The sequence below is a fragment of the Hippoglossus hippoglossus genome, chromosome 5, assembly GCF_009819705.1.
Source record: "Hippoglossus hippoglossus isolate fHipHip1 chromosome 5, fHipHip1.pri, whole genome shotgun sequence".
Taxonomy (NCBI): domain Eukaryota; kingdom Metazoa; phylum Chordata; class Actinopteri; order Pleuronectiformes; family Pleuronectidae; genus Hippoglossus; species Hippoglossus hippoglossus.
Window position 1 is genome coordinate 13576152 of NC_047155.1, and position 17452 is coordinate 13593603.

The following is a 17452-nucleotide window of genomic DNA, read 5'->3' on the forward strand; positions in this document are numbered from 1 at the left end:
GAAAAAAAGGTATTCTCGAAATGTAAAGAAACCCCAAGATAAAAAGCTCCGTGTCCCTGGTACTCACACTGGAGCTGCAGCATCACATCACTCAGGTCCGCCTGGATGTAATACTCGTTGTAGGTGGGTAGTACCAAACCCAGACTGCAGGTGGCGGCATCCCAAAAGAATGCAGAGACAGAGAGAGGAAGGGTCTCATGATTGAATCCACCTCTGTGTGTAGCAATACATTATAACATATAAGATTGAGGCTGCTCACCTGTAATCTGTGCCGTTGATAGGAGTCCAGGTGTAACTCCTGAACACATCATCAATGTATTGCTACAAAAAAATTAGATAGTTCAAAACGATTCAGTCAAACAAGTAAAGCACAAAAGCTACACAATGATAAATAATCAAAACAGGAGGTTAACTGAGATTTGGGTTTTTAATCATAATTTACTTGACACAAAGTTATTTAAAATGGTTATAAATTAGCTCTGCAGCGACTTAAATTTTGATTTAAACATTTGTATACTCATTATTGATGGGTAGTTTCAATAATTAAGTTATTGAGGATTGTGACTGAGCAGCTTGTTTAATCGACCCTTTAAACACCATTGTAGGTTAATGGTTGAGTACGAGGTGTTTCCAGGTCTTTAATCTATACAATTAAGAAGATGGAACGTAATGTAAACTACATGATGGCTCCTGTCAGATTAAACAGATTAAATGGTGAGATTTACTTGCCTCGTCAATGGACTTGATAAGCGTTTTGACCTGCATTTCACCTGGTCTTCCATCAATCATTTGTCTGCGGATCTAGAGCATGAAAGACAGCATTATCAGTCAACAGGTTGTAAAAGAAACACGCTGCGTGGGCCTTCAGTTACCTGCACAAGTGGGCAGATTCTCCTGAGGCAGATGATGTTGTTCTCTGATGATAACTTTGAACACGAGCTTAACAAGAAGCAAGGAACAGAAAAAGCCTGAAACCAGGAACATTTCAGTTCCACTTGGTGCTAAGTGCTCACCTCCTCTTTATTGCTGTCCTCCACCTCTGCATCCAGGAAGTCCAGCGTCACAGGTTCAGGGAGGTTCACGAGCTGAGACGAGAGAAAATTATTTTAGGATATATGAGAAAAAGGTATTTAAAAGACAGCATCATCAAAGGTTAAAACAGGTATAACAGCATGCGGATTATCAATGTCTGTGCTCGAGACCCAACATTTAAATTGACCTGTAATGACTACTCCTCCCTGCTTCTTAAAACAAAACCCCACAGTGTAAATGTGTTAAGCTTGAATAACTATGAATCACCTTTGGCTTGAGATTAGGATGTAGGAGAAGATATCCGTTTGGATCAATGGCAAATATGTATCCATTGGCTCCAAGCTGTTCAGGACACAAAAAGTGACAAGATGGGTCTGTCTGTATTGTCCAATGCAAGTGCCAGTGAAGAGAATTGTGACTAAAAGTGGTGCTGATGAGATGTACATACATTGTACCGTGGTGTCAGTCGCTTTATCTCGTCGAGATGCACGTCAACTCCCATGACACCTAATATCAGCTGATTCTGCTGAGACAAACGAAGACATACATTTAAAAACTTAAAGGAACAGTTCAACATTTAGGAAACATACAGATACCACTGTCATATCTCTAAATATAGAGCAAGCCATTGTAATGTGTACAACAGAAGCTTTCTTTAAACAAACATTCATGTTAATTCAGGAGACCAACAGGTGCATTTTCAAATTCTAACTAATATTCCCAAAGAGTGATGGATTTTTCAGAGAATTAACCCAGAAACCAAACTTGCACAGACTCCATAAACGCGATAGTAAGCCCGACAAAACACGCATGGGAGCACGCAGTTCACTCCCATGCGCCACAGAGCCAGAGCGACAGATAAGGCTGAAGCCTCCCTGCCTGCTGAGAACTACATGCTCGTCATGGGAACACACACACACCTACAGCTGAAGCTATGACAAGGTCTGGCTACCTGCGAGGATGGTAAAAACTTTATGGAGGTTTTGACAGTACACTGATGTGGCAGGATTTCTGATGGAGAGAGAAGGAGGTGGGGAATGAGACGGAGATAGGGAAGAGGGAGCGGGAGAGCGAGGCAGTGCTGCACACAGTTCTACTATGAAGCAACGAGTAATTAAAGTATTACTGGGAAACACTGGTAAGATTATATAAATAATATTTCAACGTACATTTTTGGCTATGGCCAATAGGGGCTTCAGTGAGCCCCCTTAACAAACGCAAATGTGCCTTTGAGCTTAGTTTAGCTTTGATAACAGTCCAGCAAATAATCCCCATGATGTTCAAACTGTATTCATGATTTTTGTTTTTAAGATATAAATTATAAAATGAGGTTTAGAGAAACTGGTATTTGGATTGCATTACCTTTGGACCCTGTGTAAATGCCAAATTAAAATAAATGACTGTTCTTAATATTTTCTGTACATATATGATCAATCTTTTCATTAGATTTGGGAAAATATTGAAATATTCCTTTAATGGTTGTCATTAGATTCTGTGATGTAATTCAACAGTGACTGTAATCTGTAATATGTTGTTTTAAAACATTTGACCTGATTTTGTTACCTGTGAGTTTCCATCCATGGTGAGATTAAATACAGGCAAAGTCCCGGTCACTACCATGCCAAGACCCTGCAGATTCCAAAGACAAAATCCAAATCATAAAAACCATAAGCTTCCCACTGTCTATACAGTATTTTTAATGCTTTTACTAAATTTGATGGAACACAAGTAACGGTTTCATAAGCTCTCACCAATGCATCCTGATACACATTGGTCCACTGGACCTGCTTGGCTTCGCTGCCTGCCAGAACCATGGGGCGTCCCAGCACGTCCAGGTACTCCTGTCAAAAAAACAAAACAGATATACGTGAGCCGCTTCAGCTTCAAAACAACCAACAACATCAGAACACTGGGGAGAATGGATGTGCAAATAAATGGAAGTAGATGTTTCTGCAAAGCGCCACAAGGAGAACCATAACCAATGAACGGGCATCAGCTGTGTCGGAGGCACTAGACAAACCCACCTGGGTGTTAATCCTTATAGCACAGATGGAACGGATCTCAAAATAGTAGCCTGGCAAGCAGCAGAGAAAAAAAGACAAGCACAGAGAGAGAAAGAGAGAGAGAGAGCAAGAGCATGTGTGAGTGATGCTACTGGGAAAAAACACAGGAGTGGTGTTCATAAATATTCCAGATTTTACTAGATGTTACAAAACTGGTGACTCAGCCTCTTAAATCCCAAAGATAGGAAGCTGAGAGAAGAAAACCACTGAGCTTTAAAACTGAGGTCCCTGCATTTGATCTGCTGATCACTCACCAGGGTCTGCTTCATAGAAACGATGTCTATGAGAGTTGCAAAATCAGATCTACACCAGTAAAACTCTTTAGTAGTTACCAGGAGGGATGGGGAAGGCTCAACTAATTATCCATACATCCATTATCCATACCGCTTATCCAAACTGACATTGGGCGAGAGGCAGAGTACACCCTGGACAGGTTGCCAGCATGTCGCAGGGCCAACATACAGACATTCACACTCTAAGACCTAAAGTCAATTTAGAGTCTAAGGTTAACTTAACTCCAATCTGCATGTCTCTGGACTGTGGGGGGAGTTGGAGAAAACCCACCCAGACACGGAGAGAACATGCAAACTACACACAGAAAGACCTCGGCTCAACCGGAATCTGAACCAGGAACCTTATGGCTGTGAGGCGACAGATCTTCTCAATTTAAGTTATTGAAATTTGAATGAGAAAATATTAGCTGTCTACATTATTATTAGGAAATAAAGTATGAGTGATCTTAAGTAAATACACAACCAGTGAGATACACATCAACCTGAATGCATAACAACTGGTTGGCAAACGAGGAGAGAAGAAAACCCTCAGTAGAAGTACCTCACCTTTATTGGTACATGCAATCCATTGTAAGGGAGTGACATCATAGTTGTGCTGACCCACAGAAAAGGTGAATACTCGAACCTGAGGGACAACAAATGAAGAAACACATTAAGATTAAGAAAAAACAACGGTTCCTGTTCAAATTCTGTATGTGAGTGAATGATGGAATTATCAGAGGAAACCAACTGTTTTGTTGGGCCAGTTGTATTGCATGAAGACGTCCTGAGCTCTGTCTTCTCCTCCATCAGTAAACAGCATGATTATTTTATTGCAGTTAGCCCTGGGGACATTTGTCTTCTGTAAAAAAAGACATTTGTAGAATACAGTAAAGAAGTGTGTGCAGATGTCGGTATTGGCATAATCTAAATCAATACCTCCCTTACGTTTAACAGCTGGTTGAAGGCAAAATGAAATCCAGACTTGTAGTCAGTGGTGCCTTTTGCCTGCATCTGCTGCACCGCGTCCTTGAAGATCTTTTTGTTGCGCACGTTAGCCTGGACTAGATGTTTGAAACAAGGAACCACAGCCTCGGCCTTCTCGTTGAACTGAGACACAGACAGGAGAAGACAAAGAAGAGGTTCAAATATAGAAAGACTGAAAAGTAAAGGAAATAATCTAAGATTGAGATTTTAGATTTAGAGACAGAGATGTAGAAGGACATAGATTTGGTTTAGCAGACACAAACCCTGGCTACGTTGACATAGTCATCATCAGACAAAGTGTCCAGCATTTCCATCACTGACGCTTTGATCAGTTTGAGCGTGAGTCCACTGACACTGCCGCTCCTGAGAAAACACATAGGTATCATCCATCATACAAAGGGATTCATTCAGGCATAAGCAAAGAGATGATATTTCATATTCATAGGTCTGGAAAAATTATACAGCTCACATGGTTGTTAATATGTGGTTACAGTGAGCCAATGGCTTGCTTAGCATGAGTATAAGGAAATTGGGGGAATGGCTACACTGACTCTATGCACCTGAAAGAAAATCCACTGACCAGCACCTAATTAACCTTTCTCCTATGTTACATCCATACAAAAAGTGGATTGTAAAAATTACCATTTGTGATTACTGTAAAATAAACATGGCAGCCTCGTAGAGAGGACCCACTCCTGAAGTAAATATAAAGTATTTAAACATAAAGAGTCCATTCTAAGGTAACTAAAAGCAATATGTACAATTTAGATGAGACACACTAGTAAAAACATCACTTGGATTATTTTATATTCTGATCTTTTATATTTCTGCCAATAGGTCCCTAACACCTAAATCTTACACACATGACCTTTATGTTTAAATCCTCTTTAACTTAAACTTTAAAGGCTGTTTGCACATGATGAGCAGTACGAGCTGCTTTCAGCTCATTTTTGTGCATCGTCAGTGTCAGGTGCAGTGTTTACCCACGACAATAGATTCAACAGCAGTTCATTATTTAAAACTGCAACCAAAGAGAAAGTTTTGCATGTTTTTGGTTCATAGGGACTTAAACAGCAATGAAAACTTCCCCCATCTACTCTACTTTAGACAGTATATCAATGTTATTCTCAAACCCAAGCTAATTACTAAACCCAAGCGAATACAACAACCTGACTTTCTGAAACATTTTTAATTACTTACACATCAACAAGAATGACCATATCTTTTGGGGATGAGGCTCCCTGGATGTACCTGTAATGAAGAGAGTTTGCAAAATGTCAAACCTCTAAATCTAATCCACATGTAAAAGACCAATATGAAAAACAGCCGACTGTACCAGGGCCTCCTCCTGACATCGTACAGGTCGATCTTATCAGGGGCTTTCCAAGGTGTTGCTGTAAAAGTGAAAAGAAAATGTTTCCCTCACGCTGTTCACATAACTTTGTTTCTGGCTCAATCCGTTTAAAATGCGACTCAAAATTCCCACTTCACATTCCAAACATACCTGGATAGTAGCGTGTGACTCCCGTCGCGCTCCCAAACGCCTGCCACAGCAATGACGGATCCTCCCGACTGTTCTCCATGAAGACTTTCTCCAGCGCCTGCGTCCAGTTCAACTCATTCAGAATGACTGGAGCTGATGGGAGAAGAGTGAGTCTGATATTATTAGAAGCTGCATTGGAAAAGAAAAATACATAAATCGATCCACTTGCCTCCTTTATAAATATCCGTGGGGATCTGAACAGCCGTGTAGGAATAGTTGACATTGTTTTTGAAGTTGGGATCATAGACAAACTCCAGCTTGATGTGGGAGGGGTTTTCCACCTCTCCTTCTCCATCCATCGAATACTATGACAACAAGAAAAACACGTGTATCCCATCACCTTATATTGCCTTTTGTCTTTTAAAAATACATTTCAATCACTTTTAATATATAATACATTTTTTTTTATATTTCGTCCGTTGAGAAACCTCAGTAAAAAATTCAAAAGTAGACAAGTCTGGTTATTTGTCTGTTACTCACGTAATCCAGCTCAGCCTTGGAATCGTAGTAAGCCATATCCAGCTCCTAGAGGAAAACGGATATGAGGACAGATCATCACCTCTACGTGTTGAAGTGTTGTTGCAGTGAAACTAACAAACCATTAGTCAACTTATACTCAAGTTAAATCACGTCCCTAACCTTCCTGACTTTATATTGGTTTAAGGGAAATAGTGATAACAAACTCTACAGCCTATTCCTCCATTTCAATAGAGTGGCTGTACAGATGAGTTTAGTCTACAGTATATAAAATGATTACAAAATAAAAATGCATGTGGAATGTAACCATGCCCACGCATCATGACCTAAAACTACAAGATATGTAATGAAACATTGTTTTGTCATCAAGAATAGTAATAACTTTTATTGCTTATTTATACAAATGTATGCAGCCAGACACACTAAGGTCGAATCATACCATCAGTTACCGGTGGTGTGAGCAGCCAGCGTTATTGTGTTTATTGTATTATTTAAATTGTTTTTATTCTAATTGGGTGAAGCAGCTAATGAATATGCAAATATCTTTTACACCAACATGTTTGTTATTGTATAGGCTACTTCACATCTGTTATCACTGTGAACCTGAAGAGTTCCAGCAAAACTCCTGGGAAATCTGCCTCACCACCTCGACGTGCTCAATATTAAAAGGGGCTGCAAAATCTAAACAGAGCATCAGCTCTATACATGTGGTGTAGGTATGAGCTTTATACTATGACACAGACAGTTGATCACAGACAGTAATCTCCGGCTGCAGGACATAAAAACTTCATGATGCAAAACAGAGGAGCAGCACAAATGTTTGCTCTTGTTCTCTCGCCAGTTCTGTCACGTTATGAATCCGTGGACAGGTTGGAAGGTCTGGGCAGAGCATGGCCGACTGCTAGAATTGAGATTGAAAATAAGCGTGACATCGATTTGAAGATGGATACGTTTTTTATTGTCTGATTAACAAATCTAATCTCCAATTAGAGCCTTAGCCAATTTTACATTTCAACTACACACAAGTTTACGTCCATCTGCTGTTCGCTGTTACTGACGCAGCTCTCCTGTTGGCAGCGGAGAGCAGCTCTGTAACTTCCAGACATTATCAGCTTGTGCTCTGCATGAGTCAGTCTGAGGAAGACACATATTTCCTCCTTCATGTCCACTTCTCCTAAGGGCTCTGCTGCTTTAGATCTGAGCCTGTGAGTTGTGCATCCCCTAAATCTTTCACCTGCTTAATATGATGAGATTAATTGTTTATTTTCTGTAAGGAAGGTTAGGATGGAGTCATTCTTGGCCTTGGAGACAAATCAATCAATCAACCTTTTATCGTATCACACAATCGTCCTCAGACGATGGATTTTGCTGCAGTTTTCATAGAATCGTAGATGTTATTTTCCATTTTACCCTCAGTTCTTCCAACTCAACCTCTAAGGCAACATGGACAGAAAAATCATTGAGGTAACCATGACAACTGGAAAACTTAAGCTGCAGAACAGCTACTGAATAGACTCTGTGGTGAGATTGTTTTGTCAATGTTTTTTACATTGTAATACTGTATTTTGAAAGGCTGGTAAGTGGACTTTAAATCTAAAATACTAAAATATTGTGTAGTGAACTAGAGTCCAAACGTTTAATCAAACTGCTACAAAACGTCATAGATATCGAAATATGCCTGATTTTTTCCATCAAGATCCTTTAAAATGTTAAAACAAAAAATTCATCTCGTAATGTTAGTCTCAGGAGGTAGAGCAGGTCATGGAGGTCGTTGGTTTGATCCCCGGCTCCTCCAGTCCACATCCTAAAGTGTCTTTGGGCAAGACACTAACCCTAAATTGCTCCTGACGGCTGTTTGGTCAGATTGAAAAGCACAACATCAGTGCATTGAGTGGTTGTTAAGACTAGAAAAGAGCCACATAAATGAGGACCATTACCTAAAAGAGACAAATTCCCCCAAACCTTTAGATTAATAACCATATCATAGAGAAATAATGGAAAACAGCAGATTACTGGAAGGCAGGAAATCAGCCTAAAAGCTTCAGTCTTTGGTCGACAGTGTCGTGAGGTTCACACAGTTTTAATGAAAGGGACGAAACACGTAAAACCACCAGTGGCGTCTTTCAAAACAACAGGAGGATTCTGTGCCTCAGAGACGGACGTGAGAGGCCGTGTGAGAGGATGAGGTTAACCCCGTCTCATTTTGTCGGGCAAATGAAGCAGACCGAGTGGAAAAGTGGAACGCCACAGTGTGTAGGACTCAAACAGAGCCGCACACAGCTGAGTGCACTCAGTCATCTGTTTCAGCAGCTGAGTGCTGAGGGATCCACTCAGCTCACTGGTGTAAATGTTCCCTCGTTCTTAGGTCGTCCCATTTAGAGTCACGGCGCTCGAGAAGCCCATCTGGTATGAGTTTACATCAGCGGTTAAATGTGACCGCCGAATAATTTCCATTATGGGAGGAAATGTGTTCAGCTTTATTGTTTTGACTGACAAAACAATAAATAATATAACCTAAATCTTTAATCAAGATGCAATTTGGTAAAGAAATACATCTAAAATAATAAATAAAAATGATTGTGCCCGCTCAAATTGTTTTTTGAATATTAGTACAAACCCAGGATACTGTTGTATATCCACAGTATATGCATCATTGACTGTAAATTGAAATATTATGATGAACATGAAAGGGAATTTTAAGGAAACCTCTTCACAATAAATCCTCAAAATAGTGCCACAGACACAACAAATAAACCGAACTGACAGAAAAACGCTGCAACAAAAAGCCCTTAATTGTCTGGACTCAGTGATGGTTATCAGATCCGAATTCAAGGATAAGGATCTGACTGCTCTGTATCTCAGTGGCCCTCAGCACAGTTAACATTTAAATAAAGTGATGACGAGTTTTACCTTGATTCCATCCTGCCAGGGATGCTCTCGCTGGAGTCGCTCTGCTTCCCTGGCCAACCTCTAAATGTCGGAGACAGACAAACATTAGAGGAGGAAGTTTATTGATACGACTTGTCTCTGTACAGAAGAACACTAATGGTTCCTCGGATAGAGCCGCGTGTTTGTTCTTTTTCTGTTCTGACAATAAAAGAAAAGATGTCATACAAACCTTTTAGATTGTTTTTTTATCATTATTTAGATATATATCATATGTATTATTTTAAAATATATATATATTTTAGATTTAGATTCTATAGTGTAATGATTGGGGGCTGGGAATGGAGTGGAGTTGTCAGAGCAGCTCATATATTAGATTTTTTTTTAAATTATGAATGCAATTTTATATTATTAATAATGCACAATAGATATATTAATATCTAACTTTAAACATTACATTTAATACTGCGCAGTTAACAGTTGAAAATATTATTATGAACTATAAGATGAAATACTCACAGAGAAGCACAGTCAGTGGCATCAATTAGGTGTTTAATTATATTTTTTCAGAAATAAGATAAACTTACATCAAGTGCTTTGCGCTTCTTAGCCAGGAGCTTCTCAATGTCCGAGGCCACCTTCTCCACAATCTTCCGTGGCTGATTCTTCACCAGACTGAATCGTCGTCTTTCTTCATTGTATATCTGTAAATGTTTAATGGACAATGTAAAAACACCTCAGAGACCATAACAGCAGCACAATCACTCTGTCAAGTCTGTTTCTGCTGAGCTAATGTCTTTCTATTGACGATTTGTACCTTTAGATTTTATTGTCCACGCTGACTCGGCACAAATCTCCATTTACGTTAATGTAGCTGATTGTTATGTGCAGTATCTCTGTAGTGTTATTTCATATGTGAAACTACTACTCTTTATTTTCAAGAGCGTATTTTGTAAAACTAACGAAACAAACATTTTAAAAAACTGATTAAAAGAAACAAGAACTTAAATCTCAACACCTCAGAGCATTCCTGAAAGAAGAAACAGTCTCACAATTCAAAGCTCATGAATTTGCAAAAGCAAATCCTTTGCTCATATTTAAACACTGACACAGGGGAACAGTCAGTTGTTGTGTTTGTGTATTCAGCCCAAATCTAAAAATGGCCCCTGTCCTGTAATCTCTCCACAAGTCTGTTGTATTTGTTTCCACTGAGGAATCAGAGTTTTCTTTGTTAGTCAGTCTCACACCACATTGCAGATGCTCTTTTAGAGAGTCTGCCTCCTAACAATGTTATTTACTTCAATACTTTGAACAAAAAGAAGATATAATAATAATAATAATAATAACAACAACTATTATATAGCACTTTTCAAAACAGCCGTTGCAAAGGGCTTCACAAAAAGGACGAATAAAAACACGAATAGGAAACATCAAAGACCTAAAAAAAAATATACAATGTCATTTAATTAAAAAACAGCTTACACAAAATCGGATATCAAGGACAGTGGGTAAAATATTACTCAAACAGTTTTGGCAAAAGAAAAGGATAAAAGAAGTAATAGCAAAAAACAATGAAGTAAAAGCCATTCGGTAAAAACGTGTCAAGGGATGATTCAAAAACTGTCTGATTTCCTCAGGTAAAATGTTTCAGATATCATTGCAAGATCAAAACATGAATTTTCTCTGAAACAGCATTTTCAAATCAAGGACACATTAATTTGTGGCTGCTACATCCATACATCCATTATCTATAACGCTTGTTCTTTGACCGTGCCGCCCAGACTGCGACATGTTTTACTGATTATCAGGTCAAATGAACACACTCATTTAATGAGGTAACATGTTTTCTGTGATCTGGAAGAACAACATTAAGTCGTAGTGAGATGACCAGATAATAATGAGGTTTGGAGCACTTTGAAAATCCTGCTGAGCTGGTCGGATAAATGTGCTAATAAAGTTTTCTAAAGCAGCGTCTGAAACTGTATCATATGAGAAACTGATTCCACCTTAGATTGAGGTTTCATTTATGATCTAATCAAAATAAAAAACTGATGACAACTTTTAGTTTTTTTGACAAACATTTTGTGAATATGTAAATAAAAAAATATGATACACTCCAGGACAATGGGGAAATGGTAAATTAACTGTATTTATATAGTAATAATCCAGACTTACTGACCATTCAAAGCTTTTTATAGTAGTCACATTCACCCATTCATGCAGCACTTCTATCCGCAGCGCTGTTTCTATCTACCACATTCACACTCAGCTTCAGTATTTTGCCCAAGGACACTTCAGAATGCAGAGTGGAGGAGCCGGGGATCAAACCACTGGCCTTCTCATGGACGACCCTCTCTACCTCCTGAGCCACGGCCGACTACACACTCTTACTTGAGTCTGAAACTTGCTGCTAAACTGAGAGAACGCGATTCACCCAGATGATGTTAATGCTTTTTCTCCTGAGGGCCTGGACTTAAATTAGACCACACATGGCAACACATCACAGTGAACTTCAGGGGACCTGAAATATGGCCTCTCGACATCACCGCCAAGTTTCCCTTATGATTTGTTACGCTGCAGAGCTTTATGGGTCGTCAGACAACATCTGCGAACGACAGCAGATAAACCTGATTGGAGAAAAACTCCTCCAATATTTCTTTCTCACAGACATATTGTAAAGTTTTAGAGTTTCCTTTCAAAACTCTTTATGTACTTTATTGTTTTTCCAAATGTTCGCAGTGATTCTGAGGAAAATTTAAAACAGAAAATGACTTAAGGAATCATTCAGTCGGACCATAAAATACAGACAGAAATTGCACTGATTTAAATAAAAAGACATCATAGCGACTGTTTCCCTCTTTTACTTACAATATCATGATAATTTCATATATGCCATTTTTATTATAACACTATATATCAAGCAGCTCTGATGTTTTCTCACACTCAGTGGTCTGATATTTAACCGTCCGCATTTTAAGATCCAATTGAGACAACATTTAAAATCTTTGCAAACACAGCAGAGGTTCACATGATGAAATGTTTGTTATTGGCTCCAAAGGAACCAGAGCAAATAGTGCAGCACATGCATGTTTTCCATATCAGAACATGTTTTATCTTCAAGAAATTATTCATTTTAACCCCGTGTGCTCCAGAATCTAAAAAAACAAAGCCACAAATCTTCATTATTACTCCACAGAGAAACCATGGTGACTCGGAGCTCAGAGGGTTCACCATCCTCACATACACAGGGTAGGATATGAGCTGATACTTGCAGCCGCTCAGCCTCAGCTTGGTATCTTGTGGGTTTAAAGGCATCACACTCTCAACCCCATGATGACAGATGTCAGGGAGAAGATAAGGACGAGACAGGAGCGGAGACAGTGACCTTGATGAATCAATTTGGCAAAGCTACATGCACACCATGTGACAGCACTCAACCTATAAATGGACTTCACGAATTGAACTTACAGACATCCCTCAAGTTGTGCACTGACCAGATGCTTTACGAGCCCACGCCGCACAGATGGGAACATGCAGTAATGAACAGGGTGTTTGCTGTGAAATGTCTGTCTGTGAGCTACATCCTGTGTTATATTCAGGATCGAGATGTTCCAGTGAGGATGGAAATGACATCGACAAAACTGTAGTCTGTAGCCTTTAAAACAGAGAATGGTAGCAGTAGAACCAGTAGAACCAGAAAATGTCCTCATAATGGATGGATGGATGGATGGATTTTTACTAGCCATGCAGCGTGGCTGTTGATCTGTCTGTCCACCACTTTGGTCCAGACCTATCTCAACTGTCAGATGGTTCGCCATAAACTGTGGTCCCTCTGTCCCTCACAGAATGGATTGTAATATCTTTTGTGAACACTCAAATTTTCTGCTAGCACAATCATCACATCAAAATTTGTCAAATTATTTGGTTTATGGCCAAATACGTGAAGAACTAAGCATGCTAGGCAATAATAACTTGGTAGAAATGGCAAAACCTTGTTGTGTTAGCATGTTAGCATTTAGCTTAAAGCATGGATGTAGACTGTGGGTACATAAAGCAACAGCTTCCTCCAAGCAACCCACAAACACATGTTTTATGGACATTTGGAAAGTGCATCTACAAAGTCGACAAACCTTTTTTTGTGGCCTTTCGTGAAGTGATCGCCTCCCAATGCGCAAATGTTGCAGCAAAACAAACAAACCCTGACACTATTTTGTCAGCTGAATATAAAGAGGGCCGACATGAGAGTTGCCCCAAATATCACGATCGCCCCCTGGTGGCTGGCCGTAAGCAGATGGGACATGAGCCTAAATAAGTCTGTACACTTAAAATATTTTTTCAAAGATGGTGTATGTTTGGTTTTAATATTTAATTGACACCGACTCACAATTGGTTGATCAGTGAAACCTCGACACTGCAGCTCCAAATCTAATTCATACTGCACAGACTCTGGCTCCCAGATGTAAAAAGCAAACGTTATTCTATAAATAAACTATGATCGCATGACTTCAACTTCACCACCCCTGAGCTTCCAACTTGAAACATGGCGCTTATTTCTTCCACTAAAGTCTCTTTGTTTTCTAAAGTTAGTAACAGTGTGGAAGATTGTGAGAATTAACACACAACAAGGCTCTAAAGACAGAGTGATGAGTAAATCAGTTTTCATGTTTGGTGGGATGATGTTGTGTCAGCTCCAGAGAATGGTCCGGCTGCACCATTATCTTTCTGCTCCAGAGGAAAAAAACCATCACTGAGCAGTCGTACAGAGTCCATCAAAATGATCCGCAAATGTAAAATCATGGCTTTTTGTTGGTTGAGGAATAGACGATGACATTTAATTTAAATCACAGGCCTTTCCTCGCCCAGAGAAGACAGCACCAATCGTTCCGGGCACAATCTCTTAACAGAACCAGCGAACCAGAGTGTTTCAGGAGCACGGGCGGATTAATGAGGATTGAATGAACAAGCGAATCTCTCATCGAGGCATTACTGCAGACAGCGGACTGACCATCTGCTCTGCTGTGACACAAACAGAGAGGACACGTGCCGCCGCTCTCTGCTGGGGGAACGCCCCCACACATCTTCCCATCGCAGCGCACGATTGCCCCCTGCAGATGATCTTCGGACCATTTTTTGGGCATTTGCCTTTTCAGGGATAACCCCTTCCTCCCATCCACCTGTTAACAGTGCGGATATAAAGTAACCTTATAACTTATGGAATAGGACAGAGAAATGGTGATATTCTAATGGATTTGGGTAAGAAATGTCTTCCCAATAATGAGAACATGCAAACAAAGGACCAGATTACTGTGATAATAACTAGAAACTTGTTCTATAAATGCATTACACCGAATGAATCTAAAACCCTTGTTTTCAGCACATTGGGTGGAAACCTAATTTCATGGTTCATCTTTTCAAACTTGTTATTTTCATTATCTATCAATCTGCCAGTTACTCAATAGTTTCCCATAGCTCAAGGTGAGGAATTCAAATCGCTTGTTTTTTCAGACGAGACACAAAAACTCAAAGCTATTAAGTTGTGTATAAAAGCGATAGACAACTATTTAATCTTCACATTAGAGAAACCTGAAGGATCAAATGTTTGACATTTTTTGTTGAAAAATATCTCAAACTATTAATATGTTAACAAAAAAGCCAAATAATTTCCAAACACTTTTCCATCAATTGACATCATAATAGATAAAGACATAATGATAATTGACAACTTTTTCCCAAGTCAACAGCTCAAGCATTTAGAAACCAGGTTGCACACAAGGCCAAATACACATATTACTGATTTAACTAACTGAATCATATTCAAACTCCTTTATCTTCTCGTACAGGGTGACCGCCATCAGAAAACATATTTTCTCACTTTTATGTGTCCAGCGTTTGGGAAAAGATTTCTCCAATACAAAGTAAGTGATTTGAATTCATGAGAGCCGAGGTGTGTTGAAGAAGTAAGACACTAACTTTTCAGTTTTTTAATGAGGTTTGTCAACACTATAAAAAATGTAGAATGTCAGCAGCCTTATCCTTCAAAATAAAGTCTCTTTCTAGAAACAATATCCTGTAATAAATCAAAAACGTGTTTAAAATAGAATCCATTACCCTTTGATAAAACAGATTTATCATTAATGGATATATGACAGTTTAGAAATCAGGATACTGCCGAGCTCCGGTAATCATATTACCTTAATGCATATATAATGTAAAACGTAATGTAAAAATGCACCAGATGAGAACATGTAATCATTTATTTAATTGAGAGCTTTGTCGTGTGTATGAAAACAGAGACAAATGACCTGTTTCACTATTAACACATACAACTGACGTTATGTGATCAGCTTATGAAACTAACGACTTAATGAAGCATAATACTATATATTCTAAGTGGTGGTGGATCGTGATGGTGGATTGTGATCATGGTGGCAGCTGATCATAGACTAAGATTACAACAAGGTATACAATATGCCTACTCACATATTCTACCATTTCTGGCAATAACTCCTCCATTTTATTTGTCACTGCTGCTCCCTTCATCTCTATCAGACATTTTCTTATGTACAAATACTTTGACACCCATTTCCATTATGTTTCTGCTAATCAATGTTGTACATATTTTGTTGATGTGCTCATCTACACAGCATCTAATGTACTTCTGTCCGTCCTGGGAGAGGGATCCCTCACATGTAGTTCTCTGAGGTTTGTGCATTTATTCCCCCTGTTAATAGTGTTTTTGGGTAGTTTTTCCTTACTCTTGTTGAGGGTTAAGGACAGAGGATGTAACACCTTGTTAATTCCTATGAGACAAACTGTGATTTGTGAATATGGGCTATACAAATAGTATAAGTCTAACTGCTGCAGGCATGTGATCGGGCATTGATCATTACTGAAAACAGTAATACCAGCAAAATGTGGCTATACGATATTTAAAAAAAATGTAAGCACACGTTCTGAAAACTGTTGAATATGGAAGCTATTATAGAGAGTTTATGTCTGACCTGGGAAAACAAAAGTGTTGTGTTCGTGGCACTTCATTGCTCTGTAGGGTGTCCCAAAAAATCATGAGAAAAACAACTGTAACTATTGTCTTGTTCTATGAAGCCATTACGCCTTACATCTACTACATCTTAATGGTATATTTGATAGTTGTGTTTATGCAACACGACCATGAGTAGGAACTGTATCCTATAAAAAAGAGAGAGCGACACACTCACCCCTTTCAACTGCTGAGCTCCGGTGATTTGTTGAAAGACTCTGTCAATCTCCTGCTCCACCCGCCTGGCCCAGTGCATTATCCTGTGGATAAACATCACATCACAACTGTCACACAACCAGAGGAGAGATACGTGTGTGTGTGTGTGTGTGTGTGTGTGTGCGCGCGCGCGCGCGCGCGTGGGTGGGTGTGTGGGTGGGTGTGTATTTCACAGAACTAAGCAGCAATATTTTACCCAAAATAGCTTTTACCATTGAAAATCAGTTTCATGCAACAAAAATGGAACTTAATACCACTGTTTACACCAGTTCTTTGTTGAATGACAAGAAAGACAAACAATAGAAGCTTAAACAGCTGTAGCATCCATCTCTAAATTAAGCCCTGTAATTTTAATCATAAGCTAGCTAATCAGCTTTGTTGACTCGACATCATAATTCTGCGAGAGAATACCTCCAAAGCAAAGAAAAATAACCACTCTGCTATATCATAATTACGTGTGTAAACAGCTTTTAAAATCTACTTTGACGGCCGTGATCACTTGGTGCAATTGGAATTCCTCCAATGGCCTCCACAACAGAGCAATGAACGAGCCAGAATAAACAAACCATCCCCTGTGATGAGAATGGTAAGAGGAGCGATAACAGGAGAGGAAGAGGTATAGACAATTAAATCATCTCCAGGCATTAACTCTTAAAGCTGACAATGTTAAAGATGGTTAAATATATGTAGAAAAAAGCAGCAACAGTCTGTCTGATAGAAACCGGAGGAATAATCCTCCGAGCTTATATGACGACCTTGCGTTGTTAAGCCACTCTTCATAAAATGAGCTACCGGTTAAAGGTTGTTTCTGTTTCGGTGTGTTTTCAGTTGTGAACCTAAAGGTGTGACTTTGACCCCCGATTTAATCCACCCACAACTGGCTTTGAAGATTTCATACCCTCTAATTACAGCCACATTACGGCCAAACCCTAGTGGA

At 39.3% G+C, this 17452-nt stretch overlaps 1 protein-coding gene across 3 annotated transcripts in view; it reads right to left on the bottom strand.

Annotated features, from left to right (window-relative positions):
- The window catches only part of LOC117761137 (voltage-dependent calcium channel subunit alpha-2/delta-2-like), a 38492-nt gene that overhangs the window by 10330 nt on the left and 10710 nt on the right, over positions 1-17452 (bottom strand). For 2 of the 3 annotated variants that reach the window (XM_034584794.1, XM_034584792.1), the window contains exons 2-22: positions 16478-16559; positions 9848-9964; positions 9285-9344; positions 6378-6422; positions 6067-6202; positions 5859-5990; positions 5691-5748; positions 5555-5605; positions 4618-4717; positions 4316-4477; positions 4119-4229; positions 3935-4013; positions 3057-3106; positions 2784-2873; positions 2596-2661; positions 1481-1558; positions 1300-1374; positions 1014-1085; positions 730-801; positions 260-321; positions 68-144 (exon numbers count right to left, since the gene is read on the bottom strand). In XM_034584794.1, the coding sequence (XP_034440685.1) occupies positions 68-144; positions 260-321; positions 730-801; positions 1014-1085; positions 1300-1374; positions 1481-1558; positions 2596-2661; positions 2784-2873; positions 3057-3106; positions 3935-4013; positions 4119-4229; positions 4316-4477; positions 4618-4717; positions 5555-5605; positions 5691-5748; positions 5859-5990; positions 6067-6202; positions 6378-6422; positions 9285-9344; positions 9848-9964; positions 16478-16555 (1771 nt within the window). In that variant the 5' untranslated portion in view covers positions 16556-16559. The remainder of the gene's footprint in view (positions 1-67; positions 145-259; positions 322-729; positions 802-1013; positions 1086-1299; positions 1375-1480; positions 1559-2595; positions 2662-2783; positions 2874-3056; positions 3107-3934; positions 4014-4118; positions 4230-4315; positions 4478-4617; positions 4718-5554; positions 5606-5690; positions 5749-5858; positions 5991-6066; positions 6203-6377; positions 6423-9284; positions 9345-9847; positions 9965-16477; positions 16560-17452) is intronic. The other variant, XM_034584793.1, reaches the window with a different exon arrangement.